The sequence below is a fragment of the Pipra filicauda genome, unplaced genomic scaffold (genome assembly GCF_003945595.2).
Source record: "Pipra filicauda isolate LSUMZ 115617 unplaced genomic scaffold, ASM394559v2 scaffold31_size4109673_pilon, whole genome shotgun sequence".
Lineage (NCBI taxonomy): Eukaryota > Metazoa > Chordata > Aves > Passeriformes > Pipridae > Pipra > Pipra filicauda.
Window position 1 is genome coordinate 1,599,337 of NW_024104443.1, and position 15,051 is coordinate 1,614,387.

Consider the following 15,051-nt stretch of genomic DNA (forward strand, 5'->3'; position numbering starts at 1 on the left):
TATGTGACCAATCACAGCCAAAAAAAATTGGTGCCTGGTCTGTGGCAAAAGCCTTTCACACCAAATATAATACCTTAATCTACACACAGAAATACATCAATTTCCACAAGCCATATTGTGTCACATAAAAGAAAAGTCATTTAACTTTATCAAGCACATAACAAAAAACAGGACTTCAATAAGCAAGAGCACCTGATGTATGCATTTTACTAAGGGAAAATACAATAGGAAGAAAAGTATCACAGAAAGATTAGACACAGAAAAAATAATACAAAAAATACGTATCTTTACAAAGAAAGGAAAAGCTACTTCTAAGTTTATGCATATAGCTTATGCATTTTCTACACTTCATTTTTCCCATGAAAAAACACACAGAAAAAAAAAGCAAGACTGATTTACAGTAGTGCATGATTTCATTTTTTTTGCATATGAATCATATGTATGCCTGTTTAAAAGAAGCAGCAGAAAAGCACCACTTGAATTAAGGGAATTTGAAACAACTCATTGAATTATAGCATGATTCATTCTAATGCTGAAAAGAAGAAATTAATTTTAGGAGAGGGAATATGTGCAAAACCCCTGGTACTATTAAGAAACTTGAGGTTTTTTCCCCATCCCAGTCCCCTCGTTAAAACACCTTCACTTTCATCAATTGCCTGCAGCAGGAAACAGAAATTTTCAAGAAAAGTGTTTTAACAGTTTCTGGTGCAGGCCATTTCAATCCAAAAGATTCTTGCAAATTCCGAAAACTCCATCAGAAACTACATTATAATGAAAATCTACTTTACATTAAAAATAGTCCTGTGCACCTGTTGCGAGCAGTAAATAATCAGTAGTATGAACAGTCTCGAATACTTTGCTATTTTCAGTTGTAATTTATTTAAAAACTTTTCCTGCAGAAAAACTGTCCAGTTCGTAGGCAGACACTCAGCATATGTTACTGATAACAAGTACTATTGGGTCCTGTTAACAAAAAAGCTATTCAAAGAATATACAACTGCACAGAACAGGCAGATGAAAAGCTGATAACATCAAACAAAATTTCAATTGTAGGCACATACCTAGACCACTCTGCTTTTGTTCCAGAATAGTTCGTGGTGTTCGTAAGTTACTATTGCTTTCTGATAGGACCTGGATGAAAAAACAGAAAAATAAGGGCAAGTAGAACAGCAGCATGAAACATCCATTTAACTTGATACAGCAGCCTGTTTCAGACAGACACGTGTTAATAAGCTGTATGATAAGTGTTAGTAAAAATATGTAAAGGAAACATGAAAGATCATGCAATATCCCCTTCTGAAGGGAGTCCATTTCACATATGAGTTCCTTGCAATGAAGTGGTGCAAAGCAAGCATTCAGAATGAGAAAGGACACAGACCAAGACCGATATGAGAACAAACATTTGAGACATTTTATTTCATTTTACCAAATGCACTCTCCTAAACTGCGCCTGTATTGAAAAAAGGAGGGGAGGGAAGGAAAGACAGACAAGCTATTGAGGACACGATACAATCACTGATCCATGCACGGGTTCAATCAGTGTAATCTTCAGATGCTCACAGCCTTTGCTGATATAAACTTTTCCAATGTAAATAGTTTTAGAATTTTCAATATTAAATTATGAAAATTTTCAGAGAAAAAGGATATGGTTAACAGAACACCATCCATTGTCATACATGTAAACAATATCTTGACATTCTGAACATCTTTAGATCTTCACTGGTACTTCCAAGACATTTCGCGTTTCTTTTTTTTCCTGCCTTCCCCTCACCCCCCAGTATAAAGAACAATCTTCAAAATATTGTACAAGTCAATGGATGATGTACTGTTTTGGGAGTTTCAGATACCTCTGGATACAGAAGGCAAGAATTATTAGTGCTAGGAGTTTTTTCCCTGCAATAGTTAATACCAGGCCACTGAAAATATAATATATGCAAAACAAGTTTTGAATAGCAGCATGAAGTACCAAATAAATTATTTTAAATGGTATTGGTTGCAATTATTAATGTTTAATTTTTTTTTTCAATTTACCTACCACCAAATTAAGCAATGCTGGTTTTAAAGTCTTAAAGGACAACTAAACCAAAGCAGAAATCTCTTTCATTAGGCAGTTGCACTAAGTCTTTTTTAATGTGGTAACATTTGCAATTCCTATAAAGAAACCAAATTTTTATGAAAACATGTAACACATTCAGTGGAAAAACATGCACTTGCTTTTTTTCCCCCAAACATTCTCGGCAAGTAATTTTAAGAAGTGGAAGATTTTGCTTCAAACATAATCCATAACAAGGGATTAGATGTCCTTAAAGACAGTTGTTGCTTGGAATGCATAAAATGTTTAATGAAGTAAAGTTTAAAAACCTGTTGCCATGAGCCAAAAATACTGGATGTGAAAGCCAGTGATTTAGGGGAGACAGGGGAAGAAGTGATTTGTTCCCCTGATCTGCGTCTTCGACGCCCAGTACCCACACCACTGGTGTAATGCAGCCAGGTACCAATACACTCTGGGCTAGACACACTCAGGGGGCTCTCTTCCTGGAAGTGAGAAAGGGGGCAAAAAACAGCAAAGCATGCAAAGTTAGATTCAACAGAGCCAAATGAACAGAAAAGAAAAACCCAATCTGCTTGCACTCTTTTATATACTACTTTTAAAACTATTAAACAGCGAATAGAGAAGAGTAATAATTCAATATTAGGAAGTTAGCAGTTCCACTCTTTTCATCCAGCTATATCTTTTAATATAACACTTCAGTCAAATTTCTGGTATACTAATTATTAGATATGAGAGAAAGGTATTTATTAACAATAATTGATTAATGATTATAAGAATTTTCCACATGCTGGAAACAGAACATCTATTACCCTTGACATCCTGTTTAATAGTTCTTCCCCTCTTAAGTACATTAAACTTTCCTATTTATCACTTAATAGTTTCCATTTCTAGTCTATAAACTTATCTGAAAGACTCTCATTTTTTAAATCGCCTTTGAGACTTTACAGCTGACTCACTGGTAGTAGCACCAACCTGACTGATAGTAGTTTCCCAAACTTAAAAAAGTCCTGAACTATAGCTGATGCTGGACACCTGACTAAGACTTCAAGGGAGGACAGTGTCAGGCTAAGAGCCCCCCTATACCCTACATCATTTTGTATCATTAGCATTAACATTTTTTGCAATACAGAATTTGCTTTCCAATGTTGATGAACTTTACGTTCTTGTTTTACTATTAAAACTCTGCTCTTTTTTCTTTTCGTGACTCAGTTACAGTTGCAAATCCTTCTGTAAATATTGCTGACTACAACCCAGATTAAAACTTCCATATAATCTCACACCTGACAGTGTCCTTTCAAATTAACGGACATAGGTGAAGAGAGAATTGCCTTACAGGAGGGAAAAACAGGAAATACAAAAAAGGTCAAGGCAGTTGCAGTTTAAGTTGCAGTGACTTTTTTTTTTTTTAAACACTTCGTTTGGTTTAAATATTCCAAATACTGGTTTTGCAGATTTCAGTAGGCCAGATGAAACTTCCAATTTTACTTTTAAGAAAAAATATTTCACAGTGTATGTTTTCTCTAAATTGGCTAATTTCTTCCCGCAAATAAACAAGCACAGAATGCTGAAACACATTAGAACTCAAAATATACTATCTGCATAGTCAAAATTTGGCAATTTGTGCTACTGATATCTTGTGAAAGTAACTTCCACATAATTTATGAAAATGGTTAGAAGTTTGAAGTAATAGACTATTAAACTGCACGTATATGAACTCATAACTAGGAGGGGAGTTTGCATGATCATAGTGAAAACAGCTTTTAAAAATCAAAAATATTGATGTTGTGAGCATTTGTTTATGAAAAAACTTGGAAATAGAAAATGTAAGACATTAACATTTATTATGTCTGTTAATTTATGGAAGTCATGTGAAGTTATACAAATATCCTTATAGAAAGGAACCATGCATCTTTTTCTCTCCACACTGCCAATAACCAAGTAACTTGCAAATCTATAATACTTTTACTGCATACAAACAGCCCATTCCCAACACAAACATGAAAGAAAAAGCTTTTGATGTGAATCTTCATTTCTGATGGTTTTAAGCAACTGAAAATGAGGCAATAAGAAGCTGTTAGTCTGCTTCTAGCATTAATATCACAGAAGTGCCACTATGCACCATCTGAAGCTATGCCACTCAACTATCCAACCATCCAAATGGTATCAGTGATACAGCCGTGCATCCCCCCATCTCTGTGACATTAAAGCTATGTCTGTGAAGCACATCTAAATGTCATGGCCTTCAACACAGCAAACTCGACTGTTCAAGATGTTATCTAGCGAATTCATGAAACACAAACCCCAGCTACTTAATAAAAAGCTCCAGGTTTATTTTCTTACCTTCAAAAGCTTGATAAGTGGAGTCACTTTCACCCCACGTGAAAGCAAACACAGCAGAAGACATGTCTCTCCTCCTGTACCTCCCCTACCGCCCCCAATCCCTCTGTTCCCTCTCAGCACGGTTCACCCTGAAAGTCTGCTTAATTCCCAATAGCAGCTTTCTTGTAATGATGAATACGAAAGCAGTGTCTGTTAGTTCGTAGATGTAGGTTTAGATTGAAAAAGTCTTCATTTTTAAATACTGACTTTTCTAAAGTGGCTTAAAAAAAAAAAAAAAAGTCATCACAGAACAGTAATTTTTTTTTTTTTAATTCCTTCAGACAAATTACTGTCATGGAGGATTTCCCATAGAGCAAGAGCAAATCTTCTGTGAGATGCATCCTACTGGTGCTGTGTAGCCAAAAGCAGCATTACATTTCGTTTTGTTTTGTTAAAAGCAAGTAAAAGTTAATTTCTGTCGAAGACATTATATGGAACACAAACACTTACTTCAACAGAACCAATCTTCCTGGATCTTGGAAGGGGTGATTTTCTGTGTATATGAATTGGGTCTGATACCATTGGCTTGAACATCACTACTGATCGATCTGTTTCATCTCTTTTAGGAGCATGTGCCTCCTCATCACTATCATTTCTGTGAGAGGTTTTCTTCGAGCCTTCATTCTACAAACAACACATAATTCATTTTCAATTTGTCTGTGCACCTTGAAACACGTAGACAGAAGCGGCTCTTAAATAAATCCTCTTTGTAAAGATAAAGCAAGCTGATTTTAAACATACAAGATGTAAATCACAGTTAATTGACCAAATTGCTCTAGATTTTAATAATCTACATATGTTTCTTCTTTCTTCTTCTATCAGAAGAATTCCAGCCAAGCTTTGGTTTCAATCCTTTCTCAAAAAGCATGTGGTAAGTCCACAGACCTGACCATACATCTTTGAAAAAATCAATCCTTCCTCAACAATCTGTATTCATAAGCATGCCGAACTACCTTCTTAAATTTCTTTCAATTGCCAGAATATCATTCATGTGACAGTGATGTTGATATCACTTTTCTTACAAAGAGTACTTTGTATTTCTAGCAAAAATTCTGGCAAAGCCTTAGACAGTCCAAATTATCTGTGTCCTTTACCTCAATGCCCATTCAAAATGGAAAAGACTGGGACTGCCTATATTTTACTGGACATTTTTCTACCAAAGTAAAAAGATCACACTTTCATTTTTTACTTAACTATTTTCCAGTGTTTATTTTAGGTGTTTCTCCACAAAAACTAACTTTTGCTTTAAAGAAAGGCATAATTACTACCTCTCTGGAGGCAGGTCTGTATCCATATCCAGCTGGTAAATTTTTATCTTCCTCACAACCTTTGGCTCCTGGACTAAAGTGCAGCTCTACATGAAAACGTTCCTCCGAAGAAAGTTCCTGAAGGAAAATATTACATAGGTTTATGTTGTAATACATAGCTCAGCCCTACTCACTTCTGAAGATACTTATCCATTTTAAATACCTTGTTTGGGTCCTCATAAAGCATGATAACAATCTGTGTCATGTAATTGAGTTCATTGACCACATTTAAATAATCCATAGCTCGTTTCCATTGTTCATCTTTTGATTCCTTATAAAGGGACAAAAACAAAAAATCAACACAAAAACCTAGCTATTTTCTTTAAAAAGACTGATGATTTCACCTTTTCCCCATTTACAGAGATTTTAAATTTACAGCAGAAGCACAGAGCTTATCACACCTAAGGAAAATGCAGATACATCCAAAAAACCAAGTGACTTAAAATTACTCATCAAATGAAGGAGAAGTGGAAGGGAGAACTTTTCATATTTTATTTCAGTGTGTCTTTCATGTTCTTTTGACAATGATGATATGTCTTGTAGACAGAGGCATTATTTTAAGATTCTCACAATGAGAATCACTAATTTAGCAAGAAACTCATTTTAACAAATATATTATGGAAATTGTTTCCAGGTATCGTGCTAACAGTCAAACAGACAAAGTAAATGAAGCTTTCTAGTATATATCACATCCTAAACTACTGAAATGCATAGTTACCTTTCTTCATGCCCTAGGAAAGAAACCATTTAGTAATCCACCGTAAAGAAAAATTAAACGTTTATCAGACTAAAACTTGGAGTGTATCTGTTGTAGCATTTCATTGAGGTCTAGGATGAAAAAGGCTTTTGCCATTAGTGAGTTTAGTCATCCATTACCAGAAGCAAGGATGTCAATACAGTGATTTCAAAAGCTAGTATGTTAGTCAAGCTCTATTTTACAAGCAGCTAGCTGGGATTTGTAGTGCTGCATTTATCCTTTCCAAGAACTCAGTTAAGTAATTTCTGAATCTGAAGACCTTGTCTTTTTTAGTTCTTGGTGTCAAAGACAATCAGATGGAGAATAATGCACCCCCTTTGTGGTATTCTACAACAGTAGAGAAAAGTAAGACAATTCACTGTACAGGAGAAACTTTGCACTACATAAGCATTCTTTAAGTCAGGTAGGGAGGTCCTGACAATACGTCAATAGTCAAAAATAACAAGCCAGTCCAGAAGTAAATTCAAGAAAACCCTAAACGATAACTGGAAGGAAAAGGAGTTGGAAGAATTACTGGTGACAACATAGGAGAAAAAAAAAGTATCTGTCCTTTCCAAATATATTTGTGACTAACACAACACAGCCAATGCAATTTGAAACATGTCTCTGCATATATAATAAGAAATCAAATATTTGCAAAAAATGTGATAAATTTCAAAGTCACTTAAGAAAATTATGCTATCAGCAAGATTGAGTCCTTAAGGTTCTTCTTCAGAGCTTTAAGAGAGAAAGTGTTGAACTCACATCACATAAGGCACCATAACGAAGGGTGGATAACAGGGAATGGACGTGACTCTCGCTGGTAAAATAGAGCCGTGTGCGAACGTGGCGTTCCGGGGACATAACACCCCTGGAGTAACTTAAAAGAAAGAAAAGTGCTATTAGAACATGATGAGATGTGTCCCTATTTTAAAAAAAGCTGTCGACAAATAAATAAATAAATAATAATATCTGATTACTATGAGCTAAAAAGACACTTCAAATATGTAAGCTATGGAATATCTACATCAATTCTTACAGGAATTATTGTAACCATGTAAAAAAGTAACTGGCTTACAGAGGGTGAAGCTTATTTACAGTGTCATCATCTTGAGTTCTCTGAAGGTCAGAACGAATTTTTCTGACTAGAGGAGTGCAGTACCCTTTGGCAATCTCCAGTTTCTCAGCTTTAGAAATACCATATTCCTGTGTAAGAAGAAATTGACTTTTAAAATTCAGTTAAAGATTAAAATGCCTTCTAATTCAAAACTTCTATATTAAACCAAATTACTCATCTACTAGTTTGCCCTAGCTGCAAACCATTTTGTTTAACACTTTCATGACATTTGATTACTTATGTACCAAACAAGCAGTTTGCCTTTTCGCTGTTTGATTTGATACAGAGAAATAGTTTTTCATTCATTAGTTAAACCATAAAAGAGGATTCACCTTCTGGTATGATCAAGCTCTTTTTCTTAAGCAAAACATCTAGGGGGTCACTCCTCCTTCCTGCTACCATCTCCATCTGCTATCTTGCCTGAAATTCTGTGGAACTTGATATTTACATTCTTATCACAGAGTGTCAGCATTTTGAAAAAGCAGGAATGTCTTTTTAAATTTACATTGTTTAAGACAGGTTAAATTATTACACAGATTAGGATTAACAGTCTCATTTGCAAAGAGTTCAAAAATCAAATTGCTATAAGCAGGAAAAATGAAATTAAAAGCAATGTCAGAATACACAGTTGTTCACAAAGGCTGCACTTAAATCTATGAAGCTGATTGAAATGAACCACTTTATTTTAATACACTAGTGTAAAGGAAGGAGGCATGTTCACATCTTAAATCGCTAGAAAAATTCACCTCAAACTCATCTTAATGAATTATGAATTCAATTTTTCCTACAAAAACCAATCAGCTTGGTACTGAAAAATAAGAGATAATGTTAGAGGTTTCTATTATTGCAAAATACAGGAACTTCAATAGAAAAGACAGAGTAGACATTTTCCAAAAATTTGAAAAAGCACTTATTCTACAATTTCTTCTACTTAATAACTAAAAAATGCTTACCTGAGGAATAACAATGTCAGCTAACGCCTTTGAAAGCCTGTATAATTCCATTGTGTTTTCTAATTTTAAGGATCCATTGTGCTGTACGTCATATTTTATACAGTCATAAATATCAGGAATTTTGCTAATATCATATCTTCCATTTTTTGTTTTGAAGTCTTTTTCCAGCTTGGCCCACCTGCGCAGCATCAGCTCTAGAGTTTCACTGTGGTACAGCTGAATATCTGGATAGACACATATCTCTTCTAAGTAATCAAGACCATTCAAGTAAAAAAAGGACATTACTACTACATTACTACTACATGGTAGTAACAACGGAATTACAGAGGGATAAAGGGGATTGCATAAGTTAACTTCATTACTTCTAAGAAGAACAAACAGCTGTGCATATGGTTAGTTTTAGTGTGGAAAGCATCACAGCACTACAATAGTACAAAGCAGTGCTGCAGAAATGCATCACTGGCCCTTTAAGCAAAACTACAGCACCAAGAATAAGGTGTCCAACAGCACAGATATATATTAAAAAGGGAAAAAAAGCAACTAAAAAGCTTTAAGAAAATTCTAGGAGGGAGGAAGAGGAGCAATCCAACATGTTTGTTTTAGAAGAGACGACACATTCCGTTTGTCTCTCCTGCACACATCAACGGCAAGAGACAGGTAAAAAGGATGAATTATCCTCATCCTGGGATAGGAGATTACACCAAGTAGACAAAAAACACTGATACTTTGTACAGGTGACACTTGCACTGTTCAGCCTCAGACAGAAGCTGTTTGCACACTCAACACTGCAGAGAACACTGGCAGCAAGCATTCTAATATTTAGCTAGCAATGAAAAAGCACTGTGGTCACTCCAGCTCACTGGTTGGCCACCACTAATACTGAGTATCATTTTATGCAACACTATAACACATCATACAGCAAGCAACAGATCTTCAGCAAAGATACTTAAATATAAAATGTACCTATATGTTAGCTTTAGTACCATCTGCTTTTCCTGTTATTTTTGTGGAATTGCGAGTTTCAAATAATTAAGACAAGAATTTCTGCAAGCACTGGAGGCCTGAATATCTGACCACCACAGAACCTTTACCTGCAATACGGCCACATGTTCCTCTTGCTTTTTACTTTAAAATTATGCATATGAAATCAGAATGTAAAAATCCCTAACCCACTGGTTGACTGAAGTTCTTCTAAAAGTGAGTTTGATGACAAAAAGTTATATTACAATTATCTCTCATACATTAACAAGAGAAACTAAATACAACTACAGATTTGTTTGAGTACCTGCAGACTTTGGATCTTCCATTCTTTGCCTGATCTGAGATGTCAAGCTCTGGATCAAGTAATAGACCTTGTCACATGTCTTTACAGGATTTTTAATAACCTGCATTGATTTTATCAATGATATGCTTCCAGATGGAGTAAGCTGCAATTTGATACAAACAAAAAATTACCTTAACAGAATATATTTGAAAGACCTCAGATAAGATGGAACATATGAAAGATTCCAAGTACTGGAGAAAAAGCATTCAAGCAGGTTGCTGTTCTCTTTTTAATCATTTCTCAATTACATACTCCCTTTGAGGCATTACAAAAAGAAAATACATTAAAAGGTAGTAAGATTGACTAGAAATTCAAAGATGACAGGAAATTCATACGGTAACGAATTCTATACAGTAAATGTGAGCTACTACAGGAATTCATAAACCTGCTTTTTTTGTTCCAAGACAGGAAAATTTTAAAGATGTTTAAAACTTCGTATATACTTAGCAAGTTTCCATAACTCCCTTTCAAGTAACTTCTGTATCCCAAAGCTTACGAAAAAAAGCTGTGAAAAATGTTGTCATTAGGCTACATGTCTCACAAAATACTTTTTGTTCCATAAAGTACCTTTCTTAGCAAAACTGGGGGGAAGAACCAGATTTGCAATAGCAATCAAACCTAAAAAAAAAGTTTGTTCCTGTTTTCAGTTTGTGTTTCTATAGGACTGCAGGACACAAACACAAAAAGACACCCTTTAAATGCACATATATCAAGAACATATAAGATGTTCTTTAGAAGTTGTAGAAGTTACAAATTATACCATCCAGCATCACTAAAACAATAGTCAATATCCATGTAAGTGAGCCTTAGCCTCATTTTTTTGGAAAAATCTGCAGAATCCAAAGTCAGCAATGAGATTAAACAGTAATTTATACACATAACACATATGTATTTGCACTTTCCTTCCTTTCCTAAAATGTGTAGAATAACTTGTATATGGAAAACTTCTGCCCTCTACCTAATAATAAGTAGTTTCTATCTCCATATCATGTCCAAGTAAATCAAGGAATTGATTTATTTATACATAATAGAGAGAGGGGTACAGGAATAAACCCTATGTGGTTTTCCCAAATCACAAGCAAGTTGAAATAACACCCACATATAAATGAACCTCACAAAAGTTATATTATTGCTTTATAATCCCAAAGGTTAGTTCCTTCAGTGACTGAAGGACTGCTCTGTTAGCTCCAGCCACATTTCAAATCCCATGACATCTATATGGCAAACATCAGTAAATCCTTGACACCTTGTACCCACTCCCTTTTTCCAAGTACTGGTGAATCCACTGCTGGTAGTGGTTTGAATGATACTTTATACATTTAAATAAATCCACAGAGTATACAAGCAGGGTAGTAAAATTGTTCTTCATTAATTTGCTCTCCATATCTTTTCAAAAATAGCAGTTTAAGATTAAACCTCATTTGAGGACTTGTATTTAGCAGTTACATGAGACAGAGTGAAAACAATTGAAAGAGAGTAGTTTCTTCACAATAACAAATATTGCTTACACTTAAAACCAGGAACAATTCCAAGTGTTCTGTACTAAGTCAACATAAACTGTATTACTATGCACTAATTTAGCATATTAATAAAGTATTTCCTTTCATTCATTAGAAAGTATTTTACTGGGTTTCAGCATCTTAGTATTCTTAGTTTAAAAAAAACCAAACCAAACCAAAAACCTTGTAGCAGATTAAATATTGAAACAACTGCAGTAGGCAGGAAAACGTTTTGTAATACCACATACTGTCAAAGTATTACAAAAAATGTGAACAATATAACTTAATTTCTTGAATACTTAAAATATTTTTAATGGAACAGTGAAAAATACTTATGAATGAGGTCCCTATCTACTCCTATTTCAAAGTTTGTAGCTATTCTGATTATTCAACTTGCAAGACAAAATACCTACAGCACAATTAGTATGGCTTCCTTTGTAGTTCAAACTATTTGCGAGCACACAATTTTTCAAAATGGATATATAAAATCACTGCTCATTACTTTTACACAGGAATTTTTGTGGCTACTTATTTTATTTCATAGGAAACTAATCATATGCTAACCTTATCATAGTCATCAGCAGTAAATTCTCTGTCTCTCTGGAGAATTTCATGGAGTCTTGCTTTAACACGATGCTGACAGCTGCTTAAAGAATCACTGTCACTGTCCAACAGACCATTCATATTAGCACTTTTTACCATCTGGACAAGAATAGGAGTCAGCTCTCCCTCTAAGGCCAGTAGTCCCTGAAGCAAATAACACAACTATTCAGGCAAAACAGATAAGAATATGAGTATCTTAAAAAACCCAACCAAACCACTAATTTAAATTTCGAGATGGTATCACTTGCATATGGGTTGGATAAACAGAGACACAATGCAGGTATTTGCATAGAAATGACCCCCAAAACACTGCCCCAGTGTGCATGATTGGTACAGATGGTGCAACAGTGATGGTGACATGTCAGAGCATACTCCCCAGCACCAGCTGAAGCAACCCAAATCACTGGGTGCCAACACTGCTCCTGGGAGGTGACAGCTGCTCAGGTCTTTGCAGAGACTCTGCAGAGGCAAAAGTCCTGTGAGTCACAGGACAACCAAAGGCCTTGAAAAAGAGGTGAATGGAGAATTCCAAAATGAAGAAGGCTAAAAACTTTCATGAATTTTCTGGCAACAGAAAGCCTCTGGAATAAGGAAGGAAACAGGGTGGTGTCTCTTCAAGCCTGCTGACCAAGGAAAAAGCAGGTCAGGTGGTTGAAATATTTCTGTACAAACACATGCAGCATGGAATCAAATAGGAGAAACAGGAAGTCTGAAGACTTGTAGAGCTTAAAGCTAAGTCAGATTACAGAGACGTGGTAGAACAGTTCACATGAATGGTGTTTCGCTATAACTAGGTACAGGGCCTTTTGGAAGGGAGATAGAGTCGGGCTCTTCATCAAGGAGTAGCTTGAACACCAGGTCTTCTGCTTTCAAACTAGTGACAAACAAGTTGAGAACTTATTTGTAAGGATCAGAGGACAAATAAGCATAGGACAACAACAGGGTGGGCCTTTGCTACAGACCATCTGAAATAAAAGGGGAAATGGATAAAGCTTTCTTAACAAAACTGGAGAAAGCCTCCTGATTGCAGGCCCTGTTTTCCATGGGTGCGCTTGGCCCTGAACACCTCATGCATAGGCAATATTGCAGGGGACAAACAATCCAGATTTCTGGAAAACAACCAGGACAATTCTTTCGACACAGGTTACTGATGAACTATTGAGCAGAGGCATTGCCCTGGAACTGTTACTCAGAAGTGTCAGGAATGGGAAGGTCAATGGCACCCTTGGTAATTGAAATCTCATGTTATAACAGATCCTTGGACAAGTGAACAAAACAAATACTTGCATTAGAGCTCTGGTCTTCAAATGAGCAGACTTTAGCTTGTTCATGGAATTCTATGGATTTGTCGTGAAGGACACAGATGCCTAGGACATGGCTGTTTAACTCAAACCTGTCTTCATCTGCTCAAGAATTTCAAATGCTTGGCTCATTAACGGAATACTTTTTCACACTGAACTACTCTTTGAAAATACATTTTTCTGATAAACCATAAATCTCTTCCAGCTTTCAAAAGAAAAAGCAGGTGTGAGAACATCAGAATTTTAAAACTGAAAATACCATTTGACATTGTACCTTTGCAAAAGCTGCTGCAGTCATCTGAACTCGTCCCTCGTCAGAAGCGTAGATCTTGAGATCATGTCGGTAAGTGCTGTGTAATCTAAGTAAACCACATCCAGGAAATCCAGCATAATCTCCTACCAAACAAACATTTTGCTCAAACTCTCATTTTCCACTGGATTATCTTCCAAAGTTATTTACGACATTCATCACTTTTAAAAAAAATATTACTATAATTTTTTTTTACCTTGTCCACCTGGATACATACACCTGAAAGCTCTTCCAAGCTCCTCTGCTTGAACCCTGCCTGCAGGGGTCAATTCTCCTCCCCATTTTAGAACCAGAAGCAGGGATGGCTCATTTCTTCTATTATCTAATTGCACACAAAGAGAGGAGTTTAGCAATGAAGTAAATTTTAAGTTTTTTTCCCAAATGAACAAAAAATATTTGGTCTCTGCAGGGCTTCAGTAAAGGATCTCTTCAACATTATGAATCTTTAATAGCATTCTAACATTAAGAAAATATTGACCTGGTAAACTAAATGGGCACTTTAAATAGTGAAAACTGAAGTAGTTAAACTATGAAGAAAATATAAGTGAAAAATATTTAGCATGCAATCTGAAGCAGAAAGTAAATCAAGACAGAAAAACTAAAACAAATCGGATGCTAAACACCCTACAGCTTATAAAAGTTTTAAAGACAGTAGTAATTGTTGAGTGAGATTTTCTTATCCTAGCTCAAAACACCATCTTAGTGAAATCACTGAAGTTTCTTTTCATGCTACTTTTCTATTACAAAAGAAAAGTGTTAGAATAAAAATTTACTAAATAGTTTTAGGTATACAATTCAGCATGTTAAGAGACTGTAAATATCTGCCAACAATACAAATATTCATTCAAAACAAAATATCCCTTCTTCTTAACATCAAGACATGTCATACCAGTAGTCCATGACTATTAAAATACACAAGGTATTAAGTGATTAGGTGCAAAAGTAATGCAATACCTTCCTCTTCACTGGAAGTCTTAGGGCAGCCATGAGGAAGGTATGTTAACTGAACTTTGCGATTGATGCCTGAAAAATGCCCATACCTGAAGTGGGGACAAGGAAAAGTGAGAGAGGAAGTGGGAGAGAAACTTTTAAAATATTTTCCCCCAAAACTACTAAGATCTTGTAACAGGATATAATAAATCTATGCTGTTCACTGATTTGTGCATTTGACCACCATTTATTGAAGCAGTGCTTCGAACAAACATTAATTCAACAAGAACAGAATTAAAAGAAGTAACAACTGTGCGATAATGAAATATCTTAAAATACGATCTACTACTATTTTTTTACAACTCTTAAAATTGGAAAACAAAATCCTAAACAACAACAAGCAGCACTGGCAGACTGCACAAGTAATTTATCTATTCAGACGCAAAATTACATTGGCTATCAAGAATCTGGTCTGACAGTGTAGATGGCTACTATTTTTTTAGCCCATTAAGTTCTCAAAGCAGAACTCAAGATTTCAA

At 35.3% G+C, this 15,051-nt stretch overlaps 1 protein-coding gene across 12 annotated transcripts in view; it reads right to left on the reverse strand.

Moving 5' to 3' along the window:
- The window catches only part of PPIP5K2 (diphosphoinositol pentakisphosphate kinase 2), a 47,589-nt gene that overhangs the window by 10,021 nt on the left and 22,517 nt on the right, over positions 1 to 15,051 (reverse strand). For 6 of the 12 annotated variants that reach the window (XM_039383699.1, XM_039383697.1, XM_039383695.1 and 3 more), the window contains exons 14-27: positions 14,537 to 14,622; positions 13,779 to 13,904; positions 13,547 to 13,668; positions 11,933 to 12,115; positions 9,831 to 9,972; positions 8,546 to 8,769; positions 7,554 to 7,681; positions 7,241 to 7,355; positions 5,903 to 6,010; positions 5,701 to 5,817; positions 4,883 to 5,056; positions 2,362 to 2,535; positions 1,427 to 1,450; positions 1,062 to 1,131 (exon numbers count right to left, since the gene is read on the reverse strand). In XM_039383699.1, coding sequence (XP_039239633.1) covers positions 1,062 to 1,131; positions 1,427 to 1,450; positions 2,362 to 2,535; positions 4,883 to 5,056; positions 5,701 to 5,817; positions 5,903 to 6,010; positions 7,241 to 7,355; positions 7,554 to 7,681; positions 8,546 to 8,769; positions 9,831 to 9,972; positions 11,933 to 12,115; positions 13,547 to 13,668; positions 13,779 to 13,904; positions 14,537 to 14,622 — 1,793 coding nt within the window. The remainder of the gene's footprint in view (positions 1 to 1,061; positions 1,132 to 1,426; positions 1,451 to 2,361; positions 2,536 to 4,882; positions 5,057 to 5,700; positions 5,818 to 5,902; positions 6,011 to 7,240; positions 7,356 to 7,553; positions 7,682 to 8,545; positions 8,770 to 9,830; positions 9,973 to 11,932; positions 12,116 to 13,546; positions 13,669 to 13,778; positions 13,905 to 14,536; positions 14,623 to 15,051) is intronic. The other 6 variants (XM_039383701.1, XM_039383698.1, XM_027731954.2 and 3 more) reach the window with 2 other exon arrangements.